This window comes from Phoxinus phoxinus (genome assembly GCF_949152265.1).
Source record: "Phoxinus phoxinus genome assembly, chromosome: 13".
NCBI lineage: Eukaryota > Metazoa > Chordata > Actinopteri > Cypriniformes > Leuciscidae > Phoxinus > Phoxinus phoxinus.
This window is the reverse complement of record NC_136888.1, coordinates 7,373,711-7,401,318: the sequence shown is the minus strand read 5'-3', so window position 1 is coordinate 7,401,318 and position 27,608 is coordinate 7,373,711. Positions and strand designations below refer to the sequence as shown.

Here is a 27,608-nt window from a genome sequence, read left to right as displayed (position 1 = left end):
GGGTACCAGCTTCAGTCCGGCTCTAATGGCCACGGGTTCTGACATTTGTGCAAAGTTTCAAGAGTTTTTGAGCACGTTAAGGCCCCCAAAAGTGGCAAAAACCTTGAAAAAAAATTTATTATAAAGAAGAAGAAGAAGAAAAACAAAAAACCCTTAGAAGAACAATAGGGCTCTGCGCCCTTTCAGGGCTTGGGCCCTAATAACAAAAAACCCTTAGAAGAACAATAGGGCTCTGCGCCTTTTCAAGGCTTGGGCCCTAATAACTAATGATCGACGGAAGTGAATCAATCAAAACTAACTTTATATTCAAGAACCGCTATAAAGACAAAACAATCTGTTACCTTAAATTATAAGTTTATCTCTGTAAAGCAGCTTTGAAACAATCTACATTGTTAAAAGTGCTATATAAATGAAGACTTGAAAGTGTGATTCATTTGTGTCATTTTACAACGTATGCACTTTATTACTTTGTGTTTATCAAACAGCAAAACAAAGTTTGTGCTTTTTGCAGGTTACAGGATGTCATTAGGACAAAAATAACAATGACACCTTTATTACAGTTTCTGACTGTGAAGTGTCAAACGTATAGAAACTCTTCAAATTAAGTCATGAAAAAACAATATTTACACATTTGAACATAAAAAAAAAAAAAGGACAACTGCAGGCTTTATTTTAGAGGTACATTTCCATCATAGCACATTTAAATTCCTGATTGAATGTTTACAGCGGACCACTTTGTTATAACAGAGAAATTATTGTTCAACCATCAGTCTCCGGACAGATTCTTAAACCAACCTTTTAAATTCCTATTAAAATGAAAAAACTTGCCAATAAATAAAACATTTTATACAAAGCAAATCCATGATAAAATCCATAATAGAAGCAAAGCTTATATTTAAAGCAAGAAATGTATGTATTGTCCAAAAACACAAGGCAAAATCGAAAACCTGAAAGAAATTGGGTTCTGTAGTTGGATAGTTTGTGTGTGTGTGAAAACACACGTGCCTTTACCCTTCTTACACAGCATAACCAAGACCAGTAATTTGGTTCTCTGGTGCAAAACAGTTGCTATGTGTGCAGTTCAGTACATTAGTGCTATGGATCATGGAGAATTACTCAACGGTCAATGCCATCTTTAGTAAAGGTCAGTCAAACTGTGGCTCCACAATAGAAAAAAGACTGAATTGACTGGCCTTCTGGTGCTTCCCTAAATTGTCTGATAAGTTTGGAAAGGCATGGGACAATGTGTCTCCACACCAGATCCAGCATACAGGTGTTGAATCTTTGTTCTATGAAGCGGTTGCGTTCTTCGCCTCTGTGGTGTTGTCATAGAAGAAATCCTCGTTGACCACAGAGGTCAGGCTCTGCACGCTGAACTCCTTCTCCAGTAGTGAGTTAAGATCCACGTTATTCGCCATCACCTCGGTCTGGCTGTCCAACGAGTGGCTGTGCCGACGCATGTTCACCAGGTCCGCCTGGCTGCGTCTGAGGCTGCCCGTGCCTCTGCCAGACTTGCGTTTGACCGCGCCGAAGTGAGCTCGCTTCATAGAAGGCCGTCTTTCAGGAGAGTCCAGTTCTGCGCTCTCCGGCTGCACGCGGGGTGCAGGGGTCTGGGAGTCCTCCGTCACCAGGAGCCTGCAGAACTGGGTCTCGATGGCACTGGGATCGGGCCACTCCTGCGGGTCCATGTGGTCCTCATCACTGATGATGCTGGACTCCTTGAGGTCGCTCTGCTGGTCCAGAGGAGCGCTGGCACTGCTGGTGTTTCCGCTGCTCACACTGGCAGAATCTGAATCTGGTAGAGACGGCCTCAGCGGATCATTGGTGGGGTGGGAACCGTCATTTATAGGCAGTTTAGAGAGCCTAAATCCTCGAGAAGAACCTGTGGTGCACACACAAACGCAGTCGTTTAGAGGAAGAATACTATCAAATATCATCGATACATCACGCCACGTCTACACTGTAGAAATGCAATGCGTCATCACATGGTTCTAGTTGACAAGACACCTTATTTTTGTTCTTAACTTGCCACAGCTACACAAGTCTCTTTGTTTTGACACTTCAGAGCAATGGTCCTGGAGACCCACCGCTCTGCACATTTTGTACGTGTCTCTTATCCGACACAGATCATCAGCTCATTAGGTGAGCGCTCCATGAACTGAACTTGTGTCCCAGTTTGCATACTATCCATCCAAAATAGTATTTGAGATTAGAATTAGTGTCCCAAAGCGTAGCATGTTGAAATTAGTATTCTAAAGATAACTGGATGGTCTATTTTAAGTGCAGATCCGTGCGCACTCTAACGGTTAATATTGCCCACAACCCATTGCGCGTTGGACGAGTATTCGGTTAGAACTACAAACACGAATAAAGTGTTAAACTACAAACATGGCGGAGTCCGACAAATAAGTAGAGCGGTTTAGATAAAGGGGTTTGAGTGATTCATAATCCATATCTAACTTGACAAAAATATATTTATTCAATGTGATCCACATTATATTTAATCTGCAACAGCATTGAGAACTTTTGTTATGATACGTTTGGTCACTAACTTTTAATTTCATCAATATGCAAATTGCAAACACTCAGAGATCTGCGACTGGCAGATCAATGTGCTACAAAACTTACTTCTCTAGATGTGGAAAGAGATGAAATTAAATTGAAAGTGGAGGATTTTAACTGTGGCAAGATGATTGACAGTTACAGGCATCCCGTCACCGTTTAATATGCCCTGAGCGACAGAGCTGTCCGTTAAAGATGCAATTATGATGATGTAGTATGTCCCAAAGCTTGCCTATGTTTCTGCTACACTCAAAAATATGTACTTCACAAAACCAGCACATACTTTTAGGGCATTCAGTAGGCAAATTGAGACGCAGCATGAGTGTGTGAGAAAAGAGAGACAAAATGTTCAGAGCGGTGAGTCTCCAGGACCAGGATTGAAATCCACTGCTTTAAAGTGAATTGACCATACGACAGATAAATGACTGACAGCCCAAATTGCTGCGCCGTTGCTGTCCACCATTTTGTCCATCTAATTTCTTTTTCCTTTCCGGATTAGTTATCCGGAATGGCTAGTTAGTGAAGTTTTGTTCATTCTGTTCTCGAAATTAGGCAGTAATCTCAAAAAAATGCAAGCGTTTGATCAGACATGTTGTTTTTTACGACACTGACCTTGTTTCATTTGAAAATATTGTGATATTTTCTCCATCAAATAAAAAGATCATGAATAAAGTGTGTGTGTGTGTGTGTTTAGGCCATCATGTGTGGATTATTTGGTTTTATTTAAAAAAACAGAAGCCTGCTGAATGGACTCTAGTGTGAAGATTTGGTTTCAACATCTGGTTGTTCTAGTAATAAATGATAATCATGCAGCTGTGACAAAGTTAACTTTATTTTAAGAAAAATGTACAAAAACACATAATTTACCCATGTTTGCATCTGCAAAGCATCCGGTACACATTTTTCTGTGCGTTAATGATACTTCTTGTAATTTTGCTATTTTCTCATCTTCTACCATATTTTTTTTGTCTGTTTTTCAACATAACCTGATACAAAAGCTTGTTCTTTCTGATTTATGAAACTATCATGTACATTAACAAACAAGCCAACTCGCAATATCCTTTTGTTTGATGGACCCTTAAAAGTGAACCGCTATCATATGGTTGCAATGACCATGGTTATATATTTGAATAAGTTCTGAAGGTCAAAGCCAGCTTGTGATGTAGTCATTTTTTTACCAACGGTCTACAGACTTTGAAGTCTTGCCTCAAGATTATAGCGATCGCTCTGTAATGTGCCGCTTCAACACTTCACTGTGACGCATCCCGATGTTGGCCACTTCCTCCAATCTAAGACACATTATCACACATGTGAGTAAAGATCACACTGACCTAGCTTAGCAGAAGCTGGCAGAGTTTTCCGAAGGGGAGTGAGTCTCTTTTTACAGACTCTCTCCGAATGTTGCTCAACTCTTTGCATGTTTCGACGCAAGTTCTCCCGCAGGATCGAGCGCATCACCCTGATGATGTTGACTTTGCACTCTGGAGAGCTGCAAGTGAGAGAAAATGCCAAATGTTAAGCTCTGCATGGAATAAGATGGGACACTGAGTTTATAAATGAACAAGTAGATAATTCTTAACCTGCTACACAGCTGGAAGACGGTCTCCGGCCTGCCCTCTTTCTGGGATTTGGTGTGGATCAGCTCCCAGATGCAGTCGGTGTCTTCAGACAGCATTAAAAGGCAAGGTTGGTTATTTGTACATTTAAAAAGAACTGTTAATGATTACTGTCTATGAGCTCCAACCAGCCGGACGTGTCTCTTACCTGCAGTGTTGCCCAGTCTGACCTGTAGTGCCGACAGGGGAACGAGCCAACGAAACTTGAACGGATCCTGATCTGCATGGGCTGATCTTGAAGTTGGCTGGCAAACAAAGGATGCATATGAAATTAAAAGAAATGTATATATTTTTTAAATAAAACTGTACTATACGAATGTATAAAGTCCACAACTTCAAATCACCAAACACCATTTATAAAAAGCAATCTGCAAAACCATTTGGTTCCAAAATCTGTATTTGTATATGTCAAAAGGATGAATAATTAAAAGACAGCTCATATTTATATTTAGTATTGTTTTCTAAACTTGTCACAGTATGTGCATGAAAAAGAAATGACAAAATGACGGGACCCCATTAAAGAGCTGCGAGAGTAATTCGACTCTAAGTGGAAACAAGACTCACCATCTTCTTCCTCACTTTGTTGTTCTCCCTGTACAGCAGGATCACAGCTCTCTTAAAAACTAAGATAAATCAGAGTCAGGCAGAAATGTTAATTTTAGAAAACGACAGATTTCTTTCTCTTTGAGGCTACAGAACTGCTGCCAGAACATACTTTCACAAAGCTATAAAAAGCTCTGCATAGTTCAAGCCATTTAAGAAGCAGATTTATGCATTTGTTTAAAAACTACTAATATATTAAGGAATAAAACATTTATTTTGGCAAAACTAAGAATCTAATGGTTTCATGGGAAAAGCAAAGCCTCACCGAAAACAGTCAGCTCAGGGTCCTTCTTCATACGGCCCAGTGATGGGAACGGGTTGAGCCAAATCACAGAGGAATGCATGAGGAACTGTCCCATGGAAATCTCTGTGACCTGGGAGAAAAAGAGGAAGCGAGAGACGGATGATGACTGAATATGCTCTTAAATCAGGGCATTACTCTGGTGCGTTCACTATATGCATCTGTACCTCTTTCTCAGCGCCACTTTGCTCTGATACCAGCTGGTCAAATACTGCTCCATAGTCTTCGTAGATCTTCTGCATCTCATTTATGTGGCTTGCAACTTTCTCCATTTCCTTAAGTGCCTCTGTAATAATAATAATAATAATAATAAACGGTCTTAAGATACATTCATACTGGGCTTTGAGTTTACACAAAAAATGTTCACTCAGGGGTGTAACGATACCCTCATGTCACGATTCGATACATATCACGATACTGAACTCACGATACAATATTATTGTGATACTCCAAGACATATGGTAAAAGGTTAACAAAAAATGTGTGTGTAAATGAATAGGATTGGACTTGATGCATTGAACCCAATGCACAGGACAATAATGACAAATATTCATGATTCTGAAGCTGAAAACACATAATTATGAATTAGCCGAATATGCTTGTACTCTGTCACTGTCTGACTACATATATATTTAAAATAATGTAGGCCACTTTTACTGGTAACATCAGACATTTGGCATTATCAGGACCCACAAATATTCCCCCGTTGCATTATTATACATTATGTTCAACATTATATATAGTAGTGCTGACACTAAAACTCTGAAAACTTTTTTAACCATTTTTATTTTAGGTGAATTATACACAATTCATATTGCCACTATTCACGATACATATTGTTGCATTTTTTTATTGCGATATATTGTGACACCCCTTTGACATCATCGAATGCCCCCAAAAAATCCCTCGGTAACATTACTGGGAACAATCCCAGAACTGTGTATTTCCCCCAAAAACTACAATTGTCATAGTTAGCTGACCCTCATGTTATTTTGAACAATTTCCACAATGTGCTTTCATAGCATGAGAAGTGCAGCTCAGAGATTTCCTCAAAACTCTCTTTAATTCTCCACCCCACCCACTAAAACTGAAGTGAGGCAGGCCAGGTGACGTACCTGTGAGGTGGTAGTGTTCCTCACTGTCCGCGTCGGTCAGAGACACCAGCTCGCGGAGCAGCAGGGGGTACTTCAGCACTCTCTGCACTGGTTTGATGAGGTAGGACTCCAGTGTGGTCGAGTGTTGCTTGGTGGGATTCTTTGCATTGAGGAACTCCTTAAAGCATCGATCTGTTTTGGCTGGAGAGAAAAGACCAATCATAAATTCCAGCGCCACCCACTGAGCTAGATCGTGTTGTCTGGATGGCCACTGCAGGTAAAATACACACAGAGCACAAACATCCCTCCACAAGGAGGCAGCACAGGCTCCCTGACACCTCATTAAAAACACTGCAGTGTAAATGCAACACTGCAGACAATGAACAACACCAAGGTGAGGATGGAGGGACTAGATTGTGCACGTCGCGAAGCCTTCTGACCGGTCTTGGCTGGGGTTTGTGAGGGGAGTCAAACACCACGACAGCACTCACGCAGAACGATAAATGTGGTTGAAATCAAGAGGAGCGATTAGAGTAATTGAGGCACTCCTCGCCCCAGATGGATTGACACTTCAGGGAGCAATTGGCAGGCAATTAACAAGACGACACAAAAAAGTCGTTTTCGCTTTGCGAACGGAAACCTTGGCACAACAGAAGCAGTGTGTGAGAATATATAATTACGAGCACCGCTGACAGACAGCGACACACACACACTCCTGTTGTCGCGTCTCGTGTCCTCACCCTGCAGTGGTTACACAGAGTGTGTTGTGTTTTATAGACATTACAGTGCAATTTCTGTGGCTGCTCTGAGGATTGCTCTCATCTTGTAATGGGATGAATTAAAAAGGAGGTCGAGGTACAGTTTCCACTTTAAGTGTGGGCAGGGCAGCCTCTCATTCATTTCTTACTGGGCAGACTGCCCGAGATGGAGAACCGGGCTAATGTTGCACGCATAAATTAAGTTCAACATTTATAGTTGCTCATTATTAATACTCTGTAGATTATGATGAGAAGATAAACCAACAATGGCTCTTTGTGTTGTGACATTGCCAGCCTAAAACATCCCAGAAGGGACCCAAGACATTACATAGAATAGAATATTTCTATTAAACATAGAGGAATTTATCCAATTGTATTGTCCGCAGATGAAGCGAGCGAGGAGTAATGCTGTACCTCGTTCCAGAACCTTCTGCACTTTGATGTGGTTGGCGCAAAAGCCGCTGTAAAGTTTGAAGTGCTCTGCGTAATACAGAAACGAACCACCCAGCGAGAAGAGCAGCTTCTAGGTTAGGAAAGAAAGAAAGACAGCATTGAAATCAAGAAGCAAGTATGATCAAGAAGTCTTTCGCTAGAGACAGAATCACTTTAAGTAACCGTTTTAATGTTACCCATCCCACAAGTCATTCCAAACCGCTTCGATTTTCCTCCATGAAGCACAAAAGGAGCAGTTTTGCAGTGAATGTGCTCGAGCTGCTCTTTATCATAATTAAACCATACAGAGCTCCAAAACTGACAAGAATTCATTAAGAACAATACACATAGCCTATATGACTCATGAGCTACATACTAAGTCGTACTCAATTTTAAGCTTTTTAATTGAAAATCTTTCCCTCATTTGCATTTGCACATTCAAACTTCCACATTGTGTGACTAAATCAATAAACCCTTTTGTGTTTCATGGAAGTAAAACAAACTTGAGAAACGTTATTCCCAAAACTCCGCTCTCTACTAAAATGCTCATGTATCACAGACGAGAGTGTGAAAGAAAGCATGTCCACCTTGAATTGCACAGGGGTCTCGAGCGTGTGGAAGTTGGGGGAGGAACTGATCTTCTCCTCCAGGGTCTGCAGGAAAACCTTCTGGAAGTCCAGCATCTCTGGAAGGCTGCCAAAAAGACTCTCCATCTGGGGAAAGGAAACCCACAACCATTCAACAGAACGTTCACTATTTCAATATTAATTCATTAAAAACAGCATGCAAGCAAGGGATTTCAGTGTGCTAGGCTGTTTAACAAAAACTTTAAGCGAAAACTACATAACAGGGTTCAAATTTTGTGCTTCGCAGAAAATGGACTCCGTTTAAATCTGCAGATTTCGTCAGCATAGACTTTCTAACACAGGCCTCTTTCTAAATTGTTATTGCCACCCACATTGTCACAAGTAACTTAAGAACCAGCGCTGAAGCCACTTTATGTTTAGTCCTTGTCTAATGTGTGCGAGGGCATGCTCCAGCATCCATTAAGGGGGCTTTAATATGGCCCACTTCTCAGCACGTATTGACTGATCTTTCCTCGGGGACATCCTGAGCCGTGTCAGGGTCATATCCAGTTCACTGGGCGGCAGTCTGGAAACTGGCAAGTTAAACGTGCGAGTCTTTGGCATCAGTCACAGGAGAAGGGAAAGCGGGGACATGCAAGCTTGTGGCAAATGAAGCACGATTTATCAGTGTGCTATCTGTTATCTGACACCTCAATCTAACACTGACCGCTTGAATCGCATTAGCTTTACCTCGTCTTGGCTGAGAAAGGTCTCCTTTTGTAGCGGCTTCAGGTAAATTTCAAACAGGCAGTTCAGGTCCTGTAGAAGAAACAGAGGAGAGGACTCTTTGAATTAGCTTTTCACATCTCCAGAATTGTTTTGACCACATTATATCCAGCTGTACAGTATCCTCATACTGTCACTTCATAAATTTAAGGTCTGAAAAAAAAAAAACTGTTAGGAATAGGGATGTGCTTGAGGTTAAATGCCTTATTAATGAATAATATAATCTTTTTTTGGCAGACCCATTCACTCGTGTTTGCTGGATAACAGGTGAGCCAGGGATAGCATAGCAATATATTACACATAAACCTCTAAAATCACTACGCAATAATGAATGTGAGGGGAATTAATGTAAACTTTATGAATGATATGAGCAGAGCGAGATCGCAAATAAAATCGTCGTGTTGCCTGCGCTCTGACAAGAGTGATGCATCAACTAAACTACATCATACACATTTTCTACTATTTGATATCATACAAGGTTTAAAACATTTAAATGACATATGATACACGAATGAGTGTAAACTTTATGAATGAAACGAGCAGAGCGCGATCGCAAATCAAATTGCCATTGTGCGTTTGTCAGAAATCAGAGATTTGACAAGAGTGATCAACTAAAATACTACATACACGTTTTTTACTACTTGATATGTTTATTTAAATGTTTTAAATCTTTAATGATATGTCTGAATTGAGTGTGTAATGACTCCAACCCCTACCCAAGATGGAGTAACATTTTTAATGATGCCACATAATTATTATTTTTTTTTACTGAAACTAAAATCCAAGTTTTCATTTAGCTTAAAAAATAAATGTTTATTTAATAATGAATCAATCACATCATTAATTTACACCATGGTCTGTCTGAATACTCGATTTAATCACAGTTTCTATCAATAACACTTTAACTTAATTAATACTGCGCTGCAAACATCAATAACAGCTTAAACTTGTCAATGCTGGCAAATGACCCTGGTATAAGCGGGATAATCCACAGCTAGATGTGCATTAAACTATTTGAATGCACAACCACTACGCTTTGCCTCGTTTAATGCACTGCTTGCCATCCCTTACGTACATAATAAATCAACTCTCAAATAAAGACTGAATTGTCTATAAACATTTTAATCATGACAACGCTTGAAATAGTTTTTAGCATGTTATTGAATATGGCAATGTATTTGGTCTTGGCGGACTAGATTTGCAACGCTGCTTCTGCAGAGCAAGTATGGACTTGCTACTGCTAATAGATACACAGATGTGCTGCTGTTAGCATGTAAGATTTTTTATGTTGCTGCTGCATAAATACACATACATAAATCCCATAGCAGATCTAGGCAGGTGGAGCTGGGGGAGGTGGAGGGTTTAGAGGACTAGCTTACAGCAAACACTGTTGAGCAAAAAATGTTGAGTATGTTGTATGTTGAGTACATTTTATTCTAGCTTTATGCATTCCTTTTTATCAACACTTGAATTTGTGTAAGTTTAATAAAAAAGCAACATTTTGAGTAAAAAGCTTAGAAAATCACGTTTCGAGTCCATCAACACCCCTAAAGCTTGCAGTCCTATAGCTTGTCCTGGGTCGACATTTCACTCAGTAGCATAAGGCAGATTTGATTTATATGCTGTTTAATGTTGATGATCACGTTATTTTACATATGCTTACATAATATATTGCTTGTTTCTACTTCTTCTTCGTTTGAATTTTGTTATAAAATTGACAGAATTTGATTTTGTTTCATATAAAAAATAATTAAATGTGACGGTTTAAAGCAAAGCCATTAATCAGGGGGATTCCTGTCGCACATACAGAAGGTTTAAACAGTCTTCCCCTGACAGCTCCCGACCCTGCGCCATGTGCGGCGGCCATGTTACGGCATCGGCAGACTGTCGGTGCATCAACCTCAACATCTCATTAGGCTGATTTATAGCAGTCCGCCAGTGCCGATGCAGCATATCACAGACAAATAGCTCCAGCACACACACACACACACACACACACACACACACACACACACACACACACACACACACACACACACACACACACACACACACACACACACACACACACACACACACACACACACACACACACACACACACACACACACACACACACACACACACACACACACACACACACACACACACACACAACAAATCACAGACCGCTGGAATAATCAGACACCTATTAACCATATAGAGAACATTACAACAGAACACTTTCAATGCCATCTAAAGGTTCACTATGAACAACAGCAGGGTAAAACTCGCATATGATCATTTATGTGTTGCCAGTGTCAGTGTTACTGAGGAAACGGATAAGAGGGGAGGATATCTTTTCAGGTAATTAAATAGGCAGTCCTTCGGGACTCTATTCATCAAACGTGTTTTGCTAAAAGAGCCATTTTCACCTCATAGGTCTATCATTAAGTTGAGGTGTGACTTCCAGATCAGCGTAGCTCCGGATAAATCTGTGAAGCGGTTCCGTTTTAATGAAGTCGAAGTATCGTGCAGACGACCACGTGAGAGATCATTTCTTTCTGCTGAACTATATTAGGGGATTAGAGGGTCCGTTCTCACCTTTACATAGGATTTTTCTGTGTCCACTAATTCCTGGATGACCTTTCGCAGTCTCTCTGTGGCAGACATGTGACGCGGACAGGGCCTGAGCACGGGGACCTCGGGCCCCTTCTGCTCCTCCTGGCCCTCCATCAGACCCCCAGAGCCGTCCTGGAAGGAGTTGTACAGCGAACACACTGTGTCCACACTCTGCAGGAGACACAATGAAGATAACATTAAACTACATACCAAAGTCAACCAATCAAATATTTAGGAAAACAATGAAGGACACACACACACACACACACACACACACACACACGTAGAGGATTTTATTTTGTGTGGCTTTTTTGTATTTTATTTAAATGAGAGAGAAATCATGAGAGAAGAGATAGAGACAATTGACAATTAGCATAGTTTGGATAGTGCTAGGTATCACAGAAGTGGTCCATATAATAAGAAGTGTGTGCAAGCATTACATAATTTATGCTGGATCTACACCCCAGAGACCGTAGCTGCTCACATCTTCTTAAACATTGTGATCGCTTTCAAAATAAAACGACACTGATGATTTGGAGGGTCACATCTCATGTGTACAGCTCTTACACTGGTAAGGATCGCAGCCGAGTTCTTATTAAGGTCGTACATCAAAATAAAGGCTTCAGCTCTCAGAGAGCTGTGAAAAAGTGAAACGACTGACAAGGACAGGTTCTGTTTTGGGAACTCTGGTGGTTACAACCTAGCATTGATACGAGCAGGGAGAGCAGCGATTAACAGAACCAAAGCAACATTAATGATTTCTGCAATACATTACATTAAGACTGTCAGAGGCTAAACCTGACTGTGGACAAGAGGAGGAGCTGGGGATGGGGGAGGGTAAAAAGCCCCCGAGCAACACAATAATATCAGCTGAAGGATAACTGGAAAGGGAACTTAAATAGGAATGCTGTGATTGCCATCGTATTCCTATAGGTAGACGTGAATCTGCTGATGCGAACTTGACCTGCCAGAACTGATGATACACTTGATTTTAAATAAATAGTTCACTTGGTGCTCACTTGATGAACAAAATGAAAATTCTGTCTTCATTTACTCCCACTCAAGTTGTTTCAAACCTGTATGAATTTCTTTCTTCTGCTAAACACAAATGGAGGTATTTTGAAGAATGTCGGTAACCATACAGTTGATGTACATACACTTCTATAGTAATTTCTTTCCTACTATGGAAGTCAATGGGGTATATCAACTGTCTGGTTACCGACACTCCTTTAACATATACTCCATTGTGTTTAGCAGAAGACAGACATTTGTTTGAACGATTTGAAACAACTTAAGGGGGAGTAAATGATTTTCATTTTGAAGTGAATTACAGCAGCAGTAATAGTGGAAGGTGAGAATCATATACATTAAATAGTAATGAATATAATAAAAACATAGGCTATCAAAACAAATTTCCATTTTGTCCCATTTAGTTTTCATACCACTATTGTTTCAATATTATTGTTTGTATACAAAGTTTTTCCCTCTGCCCACGAAAAAAAAAAACCTGTTTTTGATAAATAAATAACCAAATTATTGAATTGTCTTCCGAATCCACACCTCTGCTCTGCGTTTAAAAGAAAGAGATAATCCACAAGACATTTACCTACCGGCAAATCACCTGCTGTTTTCAGGGCTAACGCCTTCATTTATTCCTTCCATCAATTATATACAGTGCATAATGTTATAATTAGAGCTGGGAAAAAGTTCTGCAATTAACTCAATAGCAATTGTTTAGCTCATTAAACCAAATTAACGAAGCATCTTCTTTGCCAATTCCTCAAGTAGCTAATGCTAATTTAGCTAATGCGTTCCCCCACAGTGTCACTGTATGATCCAGCTCTCAGACGGTCCACTGGCGCTGATGGACCAGACCCACATGCTGGGCTAACCATCTTTGATGATGTCAGGAAACTTGCATTTATCATTTATGGGATTAAGACACACTGGTGTTAAGAGTGGAATCATATAATATAATCTCTAATGTAATGTAATCTATAATATCATATAAATATATATATGAACAATTGCATTTTATCAAAAGAAAGCGATGCTCAAATAAAAATACTGATACCAAATGTTTTAAATAGTACTTGTATTAAATTACTTGTGTGAAAATGAATGTGCAATATTGTACAGCATAAACCTCAACAAATATTTAAAAGGTACGGCTAAATGAACACATATTATAATGGTTTTATATGAACATTATTTTAAGTTCATTTAAAAAACTTGTTATAACATGTTCTGTAATTACAGAAATCTGTGTGATTTATTAGTTACTTTTTTAATTCGACCAACACACCTAGTTATAATTATAAACACATTTTAAAGTCTTGTGTATTTCAAGGGGTTTGTGATGCACTTTTTTACAGGGCACATGATCTTCCTTTCCAGACACATCTACACATCCCAGCCATGCTGTTAATAATTGTAACTAAGCCAGTGTTTAGAAAACTAATAGTCTGAATCCAGTGCTTTAGTGTGAGTAAACCTAATGACAATTTATAGACAGAAAACTACTGGACTAAAAGAGAATACACATGCCAATGTCATTCTCAAGTCCAAATGAGTCATTTAAGTTTAAATGTCATGTGTTTTATTAAATATGAAACACATGTATGTTGTACTACATTTCCATTTAGTTTGTAAATGGAAAATACAGTTTTTAGTGCAATATAGAGTAAATATTAAAAAGTCAGTGCATTTTGGGAAAACATATTTTGAAAGCTTTTCCTAGCCGTTGTGAAGAAACCTTTTGGAACGTGATGACAAAGTGACAGAAGTGGTCCATATAACCAGAAGTGTGTGCAAGCATTACATAATTTATGCTGGATCTACACCCCAGAGACCGTAGGTGCTCACATCTTCCTAAACATTGTGATCGCTTTCTAAATAAAACGACACTGATGATTTGGAGGGTCACATCTCATGTGTACAGCTCTTACACTGGTAAGGATCGCAGCCGAGTTCTTATTAAGGTCGTACATCAAAATAAACAGCAATATCGCTTGCACTGAATGTCTCAAAATAAAGGCTTCAGCATCTCGGTTTCAGTTCTCAGAGAGCTGTGAACAAGTGAAACGGCTGACAAGGACATATCTGTGACCACAGGGGACAAAAACAACACCAAAGCCCTTTTCTGGCTTTAAACCAGCCAGACAAACTCCATATTGAACAAAGCACATACATCCTGCAGCTGCAAAAAATACATAAACTCAGCACTCTGTCTTAACATGTACGTTAACTTGAGTCCAGTTGACCAAACACCTTACAACAACCGATCAATATACAGGAAACAGAGAGCACTGCAAAGTGTGTTTGCGTGAAATGAGTCGTGACTAAACCAGAAGAGAGAAAAAAAGAGAAAATGGGATCTCACAAGGAAAGCAGATTGTTCTGCAGTTGGGTTTACTAATTACAGACCGGCCACTCCAGAGAGCAAGTGCAGCAGCGGCTTCAAAGTCTAGTGTGCCGGGAGAGAAAGAGGAAGAGCAGGAGGAATAGGTAAAGCTCATCCGCAGTCTTCTGACAGAAAGCATAGCTGTGGCAGGACCACCCAAAGTAAACACTGGGGCTTTCCCAGGACATCTTCTCAGACATTAGTTAAACAGAGATTAAGAAGCCTCAAAAACACCGGAGTGAAAAATCAACATTATGCCTCATCATGTAGGTCGCATGAAATATGCATTGTGGACACATCTTGCAATGATATGAAGTATAAATAGCATGAACTGTATGTACACAAGCAGAATTATTTTTTTATGAACATGTGCAAACAGCAAGCGAGCAAATTATAGACAGAGTGGGGTAAAATGTGTCAGAGAGTAAACGGTGTAATCTAGCTGCATCATTTTTGTCATACAGTCTACTTAGAAAGGGCCCTCATATGCAGCTTACAATAGTTAACATGGCTTGACAAATGCGGGTGGATTCAGCAGTCACTCCTACTAGCCACTTTTTTTTTGAGGGGGGGGGGGGGGAATTCATTTTATATATAGCCTAAATTAAAAAAAAAATCTTCAATTGTAGTCTTTTAAAAGGATCCTGAAATAATAAACTAAGAGCAATGCTGTCAAAAATATAGATTTTCAATACATAGATACTGAAATATCTGACACACGCTTCCAATACAAATTTTCTGCAAATAAATACATGATACCAGCAGGTCTTTCTCTCTCTCTTCTCTCTGACAGCGAGTGACAAACAAACCCCCTCTCCTCACTCACTCATTTCTTTTGCTCCAGATGAATATTGTTGGTGTTACTGCACATGATTTTACTAATTACCGCAGGTGTTGTGTTCAAACACAAAGTGTGCGCACATAAAGCCGACTCTCAATACTAAATTGAGTTATTTTTGCTGCTTATTGCGCATAAATGGTCAAATACACACTAAATAATGTAAAAATGCCAGTCTTGGCGAGTATTCACGTAAACAGTCCGTTATATTTTAATGTAAAAGCCATAAAGGCTCAGTGCGTCAGGTCTTAAAGTGACACCAGACTAAAATATACCTGCTGACAAATTATGAAATAAGGAAAATATCTACATTACAGGTTTTCCCCATGCTGAGTGGCTAGAAACTTTGGAAAACCACTAGCCACAGTGGCTGGTGGGCAAAAAAGTTAATGTCAAGCCCTGCATACTGTAGCAATACAAGTTATTTTTCTTCATGGCAGGTCAAATGAGATTTTTTTTTCATTGCAAACTTATCCAAGTATAAAAATATCTATCCTACATGTTGGTGAATTATCAATGTACTGTATAAATCATGCCAATTGTTTGGCTAAAGATTGGCAAATAATTATCAAATGAAGCATCTGGTATCTGCATTGGGGTAAGTTGTGTCAGTGGCTCAACTAAGCTTTGCCAACAAACACAACGGAGAGCCTAAGTCCCTCCCCTTCCGGTGGACCACCATGGGACCTTATTTTGGAAAAATATTGTATGGTAGTCAATGGCGAGAGACAACAAATATTTTGATCTCGTTTGAATTGTGCTCTGAATTACACATATGATGTTTGTCAATTTAAAATATACATTTTAAAGTCAAGAAAGTCGCAGTTTGATGTAAAAATGTTAACGTATTACTGTGAAAATACGTAATTACAAAGACTACAAACCGAAAAGGCGCACATGTGACGTCATACCTTTTCACTCGATGAATGAAGCTAACTTTACTGAAGCTAACTTTACTGAAGCTAATGTCTGTCATGTTTTCTATAATCTTACGTTATAATCGTACGCCGTCATGCCTGAGTGTTTTGTACCAGACTGCACACACACGAGCAACGGTGACGTATAGTGCGAGACGAGAGATGTAGTTCATGGAGCGATTTTCACATAAAACTAAATGTTACTCTTCTGTTTTATGACAAACTACGACTTTCTTGACTTTCATAATTATCTTTTAAATTGACAAACATCATATGTGTAATTCAGGGCACAGTTCGGATGGAATAAAAAGGTAAGTTGTCTCTCGCCATTGACTACTATACATATTTTTTCCGAAATAATCTCCCATGAGCCGGAAGTGGAGGGGCTGGACTTAGGCTCTCTACAACATACTAATACAAAATTGTTTCACTATATTCAGATATACTGAAAATGATTTATTTAAAAAACTTCGGTATGGGATCAAGAGTTAGTAAATCTGTTAGTAAAAAAGTTGTGCCACTGAAGAACCACAGCCCTATTTTATAGACACTTTTTTCTAATTTTAGTTGATAAGAGTAAACCAGAAATTGTATTAGAATAGTACAAATCAGTAAAAAAAATGAATAAAATAGTGGTCATCATTTACTTTATGAATTTCTTTTTAAAATACATTGGACCCCATTGACTTTCATAGAAAGTCCAATGTATTTTAAAAGATATATAAAGGTATATCTGTGTTTCACAGAAGAAATAAATGGAATAACATGAAGGTATCTAAATCATAGCAGCATTTCTGTCTGAACTTTATTACCCATCTTTCTAAAAGTCTTTCCAATGCTCTCGCGTGATATACTCTCAAACAGCCAAGATTTTGGGAATAATAAAAACTCCAAACTCATAAATAAGAGGCCAAGGGAGGCAGGAGACATCATGCTGTCGCATTAATGGAGCGCCTGTAGAAGAATTTGTGGGAAAGCCCAGCCTGGCACAGACAGATAACAGTAATAGTGGCTAGCGCTTGTGTCACCAGGAGGTTAAGAGAAGCTCTGGTTGTGAAGACCCCACACAGGTTCCTGTTAGCCTCACGAAAGCACCTGCAAATTATGTGTGAGGCTCTCCTCACGACACACACACATTTACGCGGAGTGTGAATTGGCTATATAAATTCAAGTCACTGTGAGAATCTGACCAGCAAACAGGGCAACACCTCCAAATATAGATATAGAATTACAGAACGATACTGCAGAGTGGTAACAACGTTGTATATTTGCATGCCAGGTGTCCTAAATATCCACAGTAATTAAGATATAATAAATGAACCATGTGGAGGTGAAAAAGACATGCAACATAGCGCAAGACATAACACAGTTGAACGCTTCAGTTCTGGTTTTCCCTTGATGACGGCTCCTCCAGTGCTGTGATACCAGCTGTCAAAAAGCTTCAGTCTGACAATCTATCTTACTTGACAGAAGATTTTAACAGCTCACGGTTTGAAGAGGAACAAAACTGCTTGGCAGTGCTCGTTTTGAAAGCTTGCGATCCGAATGACACAACTCAGACCTTATTAACATCGGTTTCAGGTCATCTGAACGCGATAGACAACACTAAATAAAGACAGGGTTCAATGCATTTTGAAAATGCTTTAGCTTTCAATCATCAAAGACTATTTTGGAGGTGGTCAGGGCACATCTGGTCACACCTGCGACTGCAAGCAGTGCCTCCTCCAAAAATTTGGACAGTACATGAAAAACATTAATAGTTTTATATATATATATTTTTTTTTTTTTAAATCGCTGGTTTTCTAAAGCACTCGTTTAGAGAGTATGCACATGGCGTCCCCGTCGGCCGGAGTGACTGGAGTTACACACACTGAGCAGCATTGGTTTTCAACGTGAATGGCGTGAAAAACATTTATATAAAGTGTTCACATGCAAATTTGCTTTATGTATTTCTCCAGCATTGAAATCAGGCACATATAAATGTCAGGAAACACGATCCCTGGCTGCAATGTCAATATCCATGGATTGCTGGATCTTTGGTAAGTTGTAAGAAACACTATATTGAGTCCAACCTTTAGTTTAAACTGAAAATTGCTTGTTTTACATGCGTTTTCCCACAAGTGTTTCCCCAATTAAATCCAGTCACCCTACAGCTCTTTTGCCACTCATTTAAAGGCACTTCTGCCTAGTATCCCGTCTTCTCAACACACATGCGCACTCTACAAAAACCTGCCGCTTGTTTACAGTACATGTACGCTCCACTGGAAACAGCCGTTTTAAAGCACCTTCTCTTAATCCATTCAACAGCGTGAGGAATGTGTGTCTACATGAGTTTCAGAGCGCTGCTTTCTGCAGAAACCCTGGAATAAGCCGTTTTCTGAAGTGTGTGTAAACCGTTTACAGTCTATGGTGTAAACGGGGTCACAGTCCAACAGCGGATAAAGATTCAGAGGGATTCAGAGCGACTCATTGACATGCCTTGGTTTCACTATGCTCTTATTCAGCTACTAAAACACCATGAATGTAAAGAGCATAACTGCAAAGCACAGGCGAGAGGAGGCAGTGCCTCTACTAAACTATGATTTGTTCATTTCCCTGAATAGGTCAAACTTGTGGAAATGGATAATCTAATTAAAAAAGTAAACAACTTATCCACTTATATTTCCATTTTTAGACATGTCTAAATGAAATAAACTGAAATGAAATATCTTCAACTGGTTTTTAGTGAGCATTCAACTGTGTTAAATACCCTTACAATAATAATGTATCATTTGTGCTGTCAGGTTGGTTTTCATAGGAAGTGTCAGTTTCACATGATCTTTGCATGTTTGCGTCACGTCCGTAAACACAGAAGACTGTCCGACTATTTCAGAGCATAGCCGTATCTAAAGTAATAAGCAACATCATTAACGCAATGGAGCATTCAAAGAGGCAACCATATGAGGAAACATCCATTGTTAAAAGAAAGAAAGCCTTCAGAGAAGAGTTTAAATGCAAAAAGGAAACATGACCGAGCCTATAATAAAACGCATATCAACATCAGACTAGCTTTTCAAAGATGGCGACCACTCCCGAGACTTCAAAGTATTTAAACCAGACCCAGCGCTGGCCTTTCTGCTTCACAGCCGAGGTACAGCAAGGTATTCGTGAGTAATGCCTCGACCGCTAAAGGGACAACTCTTTACAGTGCAACCATCACTACACCTGCAGTGTTTACACAGAAAAGAAAGTGAATTTTAATCATATTTATAATAGTAGCCAGAAAATAGTTGGTGGTAACAAATAACAGCTACGCAAAATGTGCGTTCAGTACTTTGAACAGTACTTTTGAAAATGTTTAAAAATGCATAAACGACTCAAAAAGTTTTTAAATAAATAAATATAATATTGATATATAGAAATACAAAAGTATTACAGCATTATTTGGTTATTTATGCTGTGAGGTAAATGGTGGTCCATCTGCCTATAATCCAGAAATGTATTTATAACGAACATTAATAAACCATTATTAACATTAAATAGGCTCAAAATATTATAATACACAATTTACTTGCCAAATAAACAATGAAATCATTAATGTAAATAACCCATTAAATAATTAACCCCATTAATAATAATAAAAAAATACTCTTACTGCAGGATCAATATTTTATGTAAGGATCAATTCTCTCAAACACCAATCAGTATTTCAAAATCGATCCGCCCAAAAAGAAATGCAATCAAGCGGTCAATAGAGACACCTTTGAGATGCTTTGTCTCATGACCCATAAAGACACTCACCATGAACAGCAGCCGGTAAAGTATCCTCCAGGCCGCTATGGCCTGGTGTTTGGTCCTCTTGGCCAGAGAACTGCTCTTCCTTCTAATCTTGCCCACCCTGAAAGTTGGCATGTTTGCTGAGTTACTCTTCAGCTCTGGTCGTGTCACAATCACTCAAGACATGTCTGCAAGTCAACAATCCAGCATTTCCATAATTCTAAGCGTTAGGCTAGTTTTCTTTTTTCAGCTTTGGGTGCTTTCTAAAAATCGATCGGTAGCAGGTTTTGCGCACGTACGAGCAGCTAGACTAAAACTGCTGCTGTCCACTGAAATCTGCATATCAATTGCTGGCTCGCATGACCCCGCTGTAGTTTCCAGAGAGCATAATGAAGCGCTCAGACAGTTTGCAAACACTACCAGTGGCCTATAGCCTTTCAATAACATCAACACAATGGAAACGTTTCTGGATGGCCTGTGCACACTAAGGCTAACATGACCATGCGTGCTGAAAGGAGAATTGTCTGAACATATTAACCAGAACAACATAGTTGAGAGGAGAAAGAAAAATACGTCCATTTTATTTTATTCTTTTAAAATGTAATCTGCTTTTCTAACTGTATCAAAATAGTCTGAAGTTTTCCATAAACATTGAGCATGAACTCTCCTCATTGTGGCTCTGGGCTATCATACAGCTCCCGGGCAAATATCAATATTCTTAGACGGATTAATGTGAAAACATACTAAATTACATGTGTTGCCTGGTTCTGCGCAGTAGACAAAAATCTACCAATATGAAGCCTGTGGCGTCTCAGAGAGTGGTTTATTTCACATACAGGTCGTGTTACACTAAACCCTGGCAGGATCTCAACACAAACAGCTGCCAGTCAGATCCTTACATCTGCCAATGGTGTGAATTGAGAAAAAGTAATAAATATAAATCAACATTTCTTACCAGCCTAGCCATGAAACAGTATTGTATTCATAAATATATGTTGTTGCCCTTGCTGTTCCTAAAATATTTGGCAAACAGCTCAGATACAAGCCCCGAGCAAGTGCTAGAGTGACATGGACAATAAATCAGAAACAATCACGGGTTTGGACATTGAGAGTAGTACAAAGCTTGGTTTACACAAATAATACAGTTAGCAACCAAACATTACTGCGCCAATATATGCAAGCATGTTGGATTCATACCAAATGAGGTGAGCCCATAAATTTGGATTAAGCCATGTCAGTTTGTATTCGATCTTGCAATCTGACACCCAATTTCCAATGAATTCACCTTTGGCTAAGCCCCGCCCCCCTTAGTTACTGTTGCTATGTCCGTCAACTTCATCTGGGCTCTGGTTTGGTATCAACATGGCTTAAATTGCTGAAATTTTATCAAACTTTTATAAAGCAGCAAATAAAGTGTCCGATAGAAGTAGGCAAAAGGGGCTGCAATATGCGTTCAAAGGCTATATTCAAGACATACCGGTGAAACGCAAGCAACAACACGGCATCCAAATAGAGGCAAAAGCATAACGGTCACAGTCAAAAAATGAACCACCGCATATCCTAATCGAGACGGAGGCTGTGACTAACAATATCAAGGAGCAACACTGTTCATGCACAGCTGGGTAGGTCTCTATTCACTTCTATAATCGTTATTACAAAGCAAAAGGACTACGCGAGTATAATTGTATTTATTAGCAGCGTGTGCTAGCGTATCAACAATTAGGATAGAGAACCGAAATCATAACCTAAAACTGTCTAACTAGTATAACTTCACAGTTAGGTTAAAAGCAAAATTTATCTTAGAGCACACAAAAGTGTGCTTGTTGATCCTTGAGGGGTTTCGCTGACTGAGGACGTCCACACAGTTTAATCCAAAGACGACACTTGTCAGTATTTTACTTCGGTTTTGGGAAGGGAAAAAAACGAACACCCCCCTCCAACCTCTCTGGGAAACGCGTATCTGTGTTACAAATGCCCCAGGCACAACGTTTAACCATATTTTTTGATAAAACTACGACGGTAATAGCCTGCCGAGTCCAAAAATATGAGACGCCTGTGTTAAAGTCAATGGTGCGCTGCGAAAAAGTGTCGGACCTCTGTGGGAGCTCGTTCTAGGGCGTGCCTTAGCCAAAGGCGAATTGGAATAAAACAATATTTCATAAAGTATTTGAATGGACCACACTTCTCTAACCTTATATGCTCATCCTTTACTGAGGTAAAGTTTAAAAAAGCACTGTAAACCAGTATACCAGTCATGATAGAAAATTATTAGAATTTGGTAAATGACAAATTCTTGGGAATCAGACATTAATAGTGTGCATTTGTACAAGCTTTTATTATTTTGTGGGTATCAGTCTTTATCAACATCCATTTTATAACACATGTTGTGCTTGTTAGGCAAGGCAAAGCTAGGTTGAGCTTGAGCTTGTTTGTACAGCACAATTCACACACACACACACGGCAGAAATTCAATTTCGCTTTCCCTGGCAATACAACAAATATCAATATATCAATTTCAAGATAAAATGTGCTCCACTGACCTTTTAGTACCAGTGCAATTGCTTTAGATTATAATATCAAAAAATATCAAGAGAGAGCATACCTCTACCATGATATTTTCCCCGTTCTCTAAAAAGTGCAAAGTGGGATATATTTTTGGGGCATATGATTAATACTTCTTAATGTACCCTTCTTAAAAAATTCATAAAGTCAAGTTCTCCACAAGGGCATTTTTAGAGCTGCCCGACTTACTATCGATTCGTTAAACCGACACTACACAAACAAGACTCGTATTTGTAACAACTTGTTCCATAAAACAAAAGAAAATTCTACAAATACAATCACTGAGCACTTCAAACTTCTCACTTTATTAGCTGAATGAAATAATAAATAGTGGCTTCTCTAAGGTCGCAGACTGTGGGAGGCAGAAGGATTACGGGTCGTGTGTGTATGTCTGCCAAAGAGAAGGATTAACCTCATTGGCATATTCTGTGTGCAAGGTGTTAAGGTGCAAGCTAATGCTAACTCCCCTCCTCAACAAGTCACCAACAAACAACTATAACTCTTGCAGCACTTAAAGTCTGACATTCTCATGTTATTGTGTTAATATCTGAAAAGCCGAGGCATTTCCAACTGTTAGTTAACAAGAGCTTGCACAAGAGTGCTGCTCATACAACAAAATAAAATAAAAATGTATGGGAAGCCAAGAGGATGCAGTGTCCCTGGAGAAAGCCATGGCCATTGCTCAGAGGAAAATGTCCTGTCACAGCGCAGTCGAGCTCTGACAAGCTGTGATTCATCCCTGAGGTTACAGCAATTGTGCCATGTAGCCATCTTCTTTTTAAAGCCCGATAAATAAAGACACACACACACACACACAAATCAACGTGGACGGCCATCCAACCCAAATGGCACTTGCAGTTATATGCTCTAGTGCACATTTTAGACTCTTATTATTCTTTAGCATCCAGGTTTTTTTAATAATGAAGCCCACTGTGTCCAAAAGCAAATTAAGATTTGCCCAAGGTGGAGGAGGCCAAGTGGTTCATAAACACAAATATACCATTGTGATAATGACAAATATTGAATTATCACAGTTGGATAATGAGCTACAGCTAGAATAGCTATGTTTCTATGACAGCCATGACTCCTCAGACAGGAACACCAATGCAATCAACGCTGTTAAAAAAATATCCACATGAACTATTCGGTTAAAACTGACCAGGAGTCAATCCCCCCTCCTATAAACACAAGCACTTGATACCATGAAAACGGGTCCTTCGGGAGCGCTCTGGCAGGCCACGCAGGCAGAGATCTCCTCCAGCAGTCGGGCCAGCTTGTTCTGAAGCAGCCGATGTACAGTGAGAAGGGTTGAGTTAAGGAAGATGTCCTTGCCTTCCTTGACACAGTCTGGCCAGAGCCAGCACATGGTCAGGAACGAGCAGAGAAACTCGACGGGCGAGTGCTCACAGAGGCAGAGCTCGATGAGAGCGGTCAGGTAGATGCACGGCCTGGCGTCCCGTTTGCTCTGCTCTGCCATTGGAGCCGACCCCGTCCCATGGGCAGCGCTCGCAGAGTTTGTTGTTCATCTCCTTCGGATCTCTTCCCGACCTCTGGCTGTGTACAGTACTGTTAAATAAGCCCAGATTATTAGTCAGCTCGCAGCCATATGCTGACTGACTGGCTTAGTCATCCCCACCCCCCCAGTTCAATGCTAAACGCTGGGGGTCTGGAAGCTCAAAATGATGGAGTGGCTTTTGAGAACACTTTGTTCGGCTAATATAAAGTTTTTGCAGCCAAAGATATATATATTTTTGAATGATTAAGACTGACCAGCTTATTTTAGTAAAAGTGTTTTGACAAGCCATGTTTAAAAGTTGAGCTAAATTCATTGCCTGATATTTAAGAGCCTTTTTTTGCCAAATAATACAGCCCCTTTTCCCATTTAGAAATAGGGTTAATTTCCTCATCGATCTCTTAGAGGAAGAAGATGTTTGACAGTGCCAGAATCAAGGGAACAGGAGCAATTGAGAGAATATGTATAAAAATGGTCCTGAAGACGTTGGTTACACTTTTTTTTAAGGTGTCATTGTTGTAGTGTAATTATATATTTAAGTACTGAGTAATATTAATTAACATGTACTTATTATAGGGTTAGGGAAGGATTAAAATTTGGGTGAGGGTTAGTTGCATGTAATTATGCATAATTTACTGTTATTACTATGGTAAGTACATGTAACAAGGACACTGTAAAATAAAGTGTTACATACTCCAAAAATACACTATATAGCAACCACTATGACATTATACACAGTAGTTACATGAACAGGTGTTTATCACTGTTCAGTCACAGAGACTTCAGCAGCGGCCCGTTGCATAAACTGCCAAGTCTAGTCTTACACATTAGTCATCACATTTTTCTTTCTTTAAAGGAGAACTCCGGTCAATTTTAACATTGAGCTCAATTTTTAGTAAATTTGGAGTGCTGTCAATACAGAGAACAGCGACAAAAATCGGTGTTGCCTACACTGTGTTATCCTCTTTTTAAAATTTGCAGTGGTGGACAGTAACGAAGTAAATGTAATTTCGTTACTGTACTTAAGTCATTTTTTTGCGTATCTGTACTTTACTGAAGTATTTAAATTTGGGAAGACTTTTACTTTAACTCTACTACATTTCAAAGTCAAATATCTTACTTTTTACTCTACTACATTTTCAAAATCAGTCGTTCCTTTTTATATAGTGGATAAAAACTTAACTGGTCAAACGAGCCAACAATCACAATACAGCGCGCGCTTTGATTTGAACTTGCCTTGGCGGTATCTACTAAGCGCGAACCAGATTGCGACCATACGGTTGCGACACAGTGATCTCGCCGCCGCGCAGTGACATGATTCGTGTAGCTCTCAATAGTTCCAAACAAATCGCGTTGCCAATGATTTTAAGCGGGGCAGAGAGCAGCAGCTATTATTGCAGCAAATATCGGTCAATATTGACGCATAATGTAGGCTGCATTGCGTTTTACGTTGACACTTAAATTACTTGCATATAATAGCATTTTTTTTTATTTTTCTGGGGAGTAGCAGAAACACTGCATTAATACGTTTTTGTGTTTAATTTTGGAGGGAAATTGGCTGCTCCCATAACGTAGAATATATATATGTGTGTGTGTGTGTGTGTGTGTGTGTGTGTGTGTGTGTGTGTGTGTGTGTGTGTGTGTGTGTGTGTGTATTTAATGGCGTTGTGCAGGTTTATGTGACTGTATCATAACATTAGGATTTTAATAATTATGACCAGACGCTCGAGAAAAATATACAGTAAATGCAGTAAATGTATTAAACCTTATGGGACAGTCCCCTTCCCTCCAAAATTAAATGCACAAAAAATATTTTCAATTCAAATATATATATTGGCACACCAATCTATTAATAAAATGACATTAATTAGTCATATATATATATATATATATATATATATATATATATATATATATATATATATATATATATATATATATATATATATATATACAGTCATGGCCAAAATTGTTGGCACCCCTGGTAAATATGATCAAAACTGGCTGTAAAAAATAAATCTGCATTGTTTATCCTTTTGATCTTTCATTCAAAAAATTGCCAAAATTCTAACCTTTCATTGAAGCAAGATAATTGAAAGTGGGGCTAAATCACATTATGAAATAAATGTTTTTCTCCAAAACACGTCGGCCATAATTATTGGCACCCTTTATTAACTACTTTTTGCAACCTCCTTTTGCCAAGATAACAGCTCTGAGTTTTCTCCTATAATGCCTGATGAGTTTGGAGAACAACTGACAAGAGATCAGAGACCATTCCTCCACACAGAATCTCTCCACATCCTGCAGATTCCCAGATCCATGTTGGTGCTTCTTCTCTTCAGTTCAGTCCACTCATTTTCTATAGGGTTCAGGCCAGGGACTGGGATGGCCATTGCAGATCTTGGTTTTGTGCTCAGTGACCCATTTTTGTTTTGATTTTGATATTTGTTTTTGGATCACTGTCCTGTTGGAAGATCCAAACATGGCCCGTTATAAGATTTCTAGCACAGTCTGTTAGGTTTCGATTTTTTATCTGTTGGTATTTGATCCAATCCATGATGCCATGTATCTGAACAAGATGTCCAGGACCTCTGCTGTATATTTAATGCTCTGGGCCTAATTTGGGCCTAATTTTACACATGGGGTACTTTTTTTATCCCTGTGTGCACCAAACCCATCTTAAGTGTTTGCTGCCAAAAAAGCTATTTTTTTTTGTTTCATCTGACCATAGAACCCGTCCCGTTTGAAGTTCCAGTCGTGTCAGGTACTTTTAAAACGTTCTATGGACAGAGGAACAAAAAAAATTGCTTGCCTGATCTCTTGTCAGGTGTTCTCCAAACTCATCAGGCATTATAGGAGAAAACTCAGAGCTGTTATCTTGGCAAAAGGAGGTTGCAAAAAGTATTTAATAAAAGGGTGCCAATAATTGTGGCCAACGTGTTTTGGAGATTTAGCCCCACTTTCAATTATCTTGCTTCAATGAAAGGTTAGAATTTTGGCAATTTTTTGAATGAAAGATCAAAAGGATAAACAATGCAGATTTATTTTTTACAGCCAGTTTTGATCATATTTACCAGGGGTGCCATTAATTCTGACCATGACTGTATATATATATATATGACTAATTAATTTCATTTTATTAATAGATTGGTGTGCCAAGGGTGACATTACAGTCTTCACGTAGACTGAGTTAAGCAAGAGTCTTGTGACAAAAATTATAATAGGACATTATAGCCACACAAAAATCATAGTACTTGGGTACTTAAGTACATTTGAAGGCAAATACTTTTGTACTTTTAC

General features: G+C 39.2%; 1 protein-coding gene across 3 annotated transcripts in view; it reads right to left on the bottom strand.

Moving 5' to 3' along the window:
* Positions 1-425: 425 nt before the first annotated feature.
* Positions 426-27,608, bottom strand: part of tiam2a (TIAM Rac1 associated GEF 2a) — a 97,964-nt gene continuing 70,781 nt past the window's right edge. For 2 of the 3 annotated variants that reach the window (XM_079632571.1, XM_079632570.1), the window contains 12 exons: positions 11,302-11,490; positions 8,683-8,751; positions 7,954-8,079; positions 7,349-7,457; positions 6,198-6,377; positions 5,250-5,368; positions 5,047-5,155; positions 4,743-4,801; positions 4,327-4,423; positions 4,143-4,224; positions 3,894-4,051; positions 432-1,882 (listed from right to left, as the gene is read on the bottom strand). In XM_079632571.1, the coding sequence (XP_079488697.1) occupies positions 1,290-1,882; positions 3,894-4,051; positions 4,143-4,224; positions 4,327-4,423; positions 4,743-4,801; positions 5,047-5,155; positions 5,250-5,368; positions 6,198-6,377; positions 7,349-7,457; positions 7,954-8,079; positions 8,683-8,751; positions 11,302-11,490 (1,890 nt within the window). In that variant the 3' untranslated portion in view covers positions 432-1,289. Of the gene's footprint in view, positions 1,883-3,893; positions 4,052-4,142; positions 4,225-4,326; positions 4,424-4,742; positions 4,802-5,046; positions 5,156-5,249; positions 5,369-6,197; positions 6,378-7,348; positions 7,458-7,953; positions 8,080-8,682; positions 8,752-11,301; positions 11,491-27,608 lie in introns of all 3 variants that reach the window. The other variant, XM_079632569.1, reaches the window with a different exon arrangement.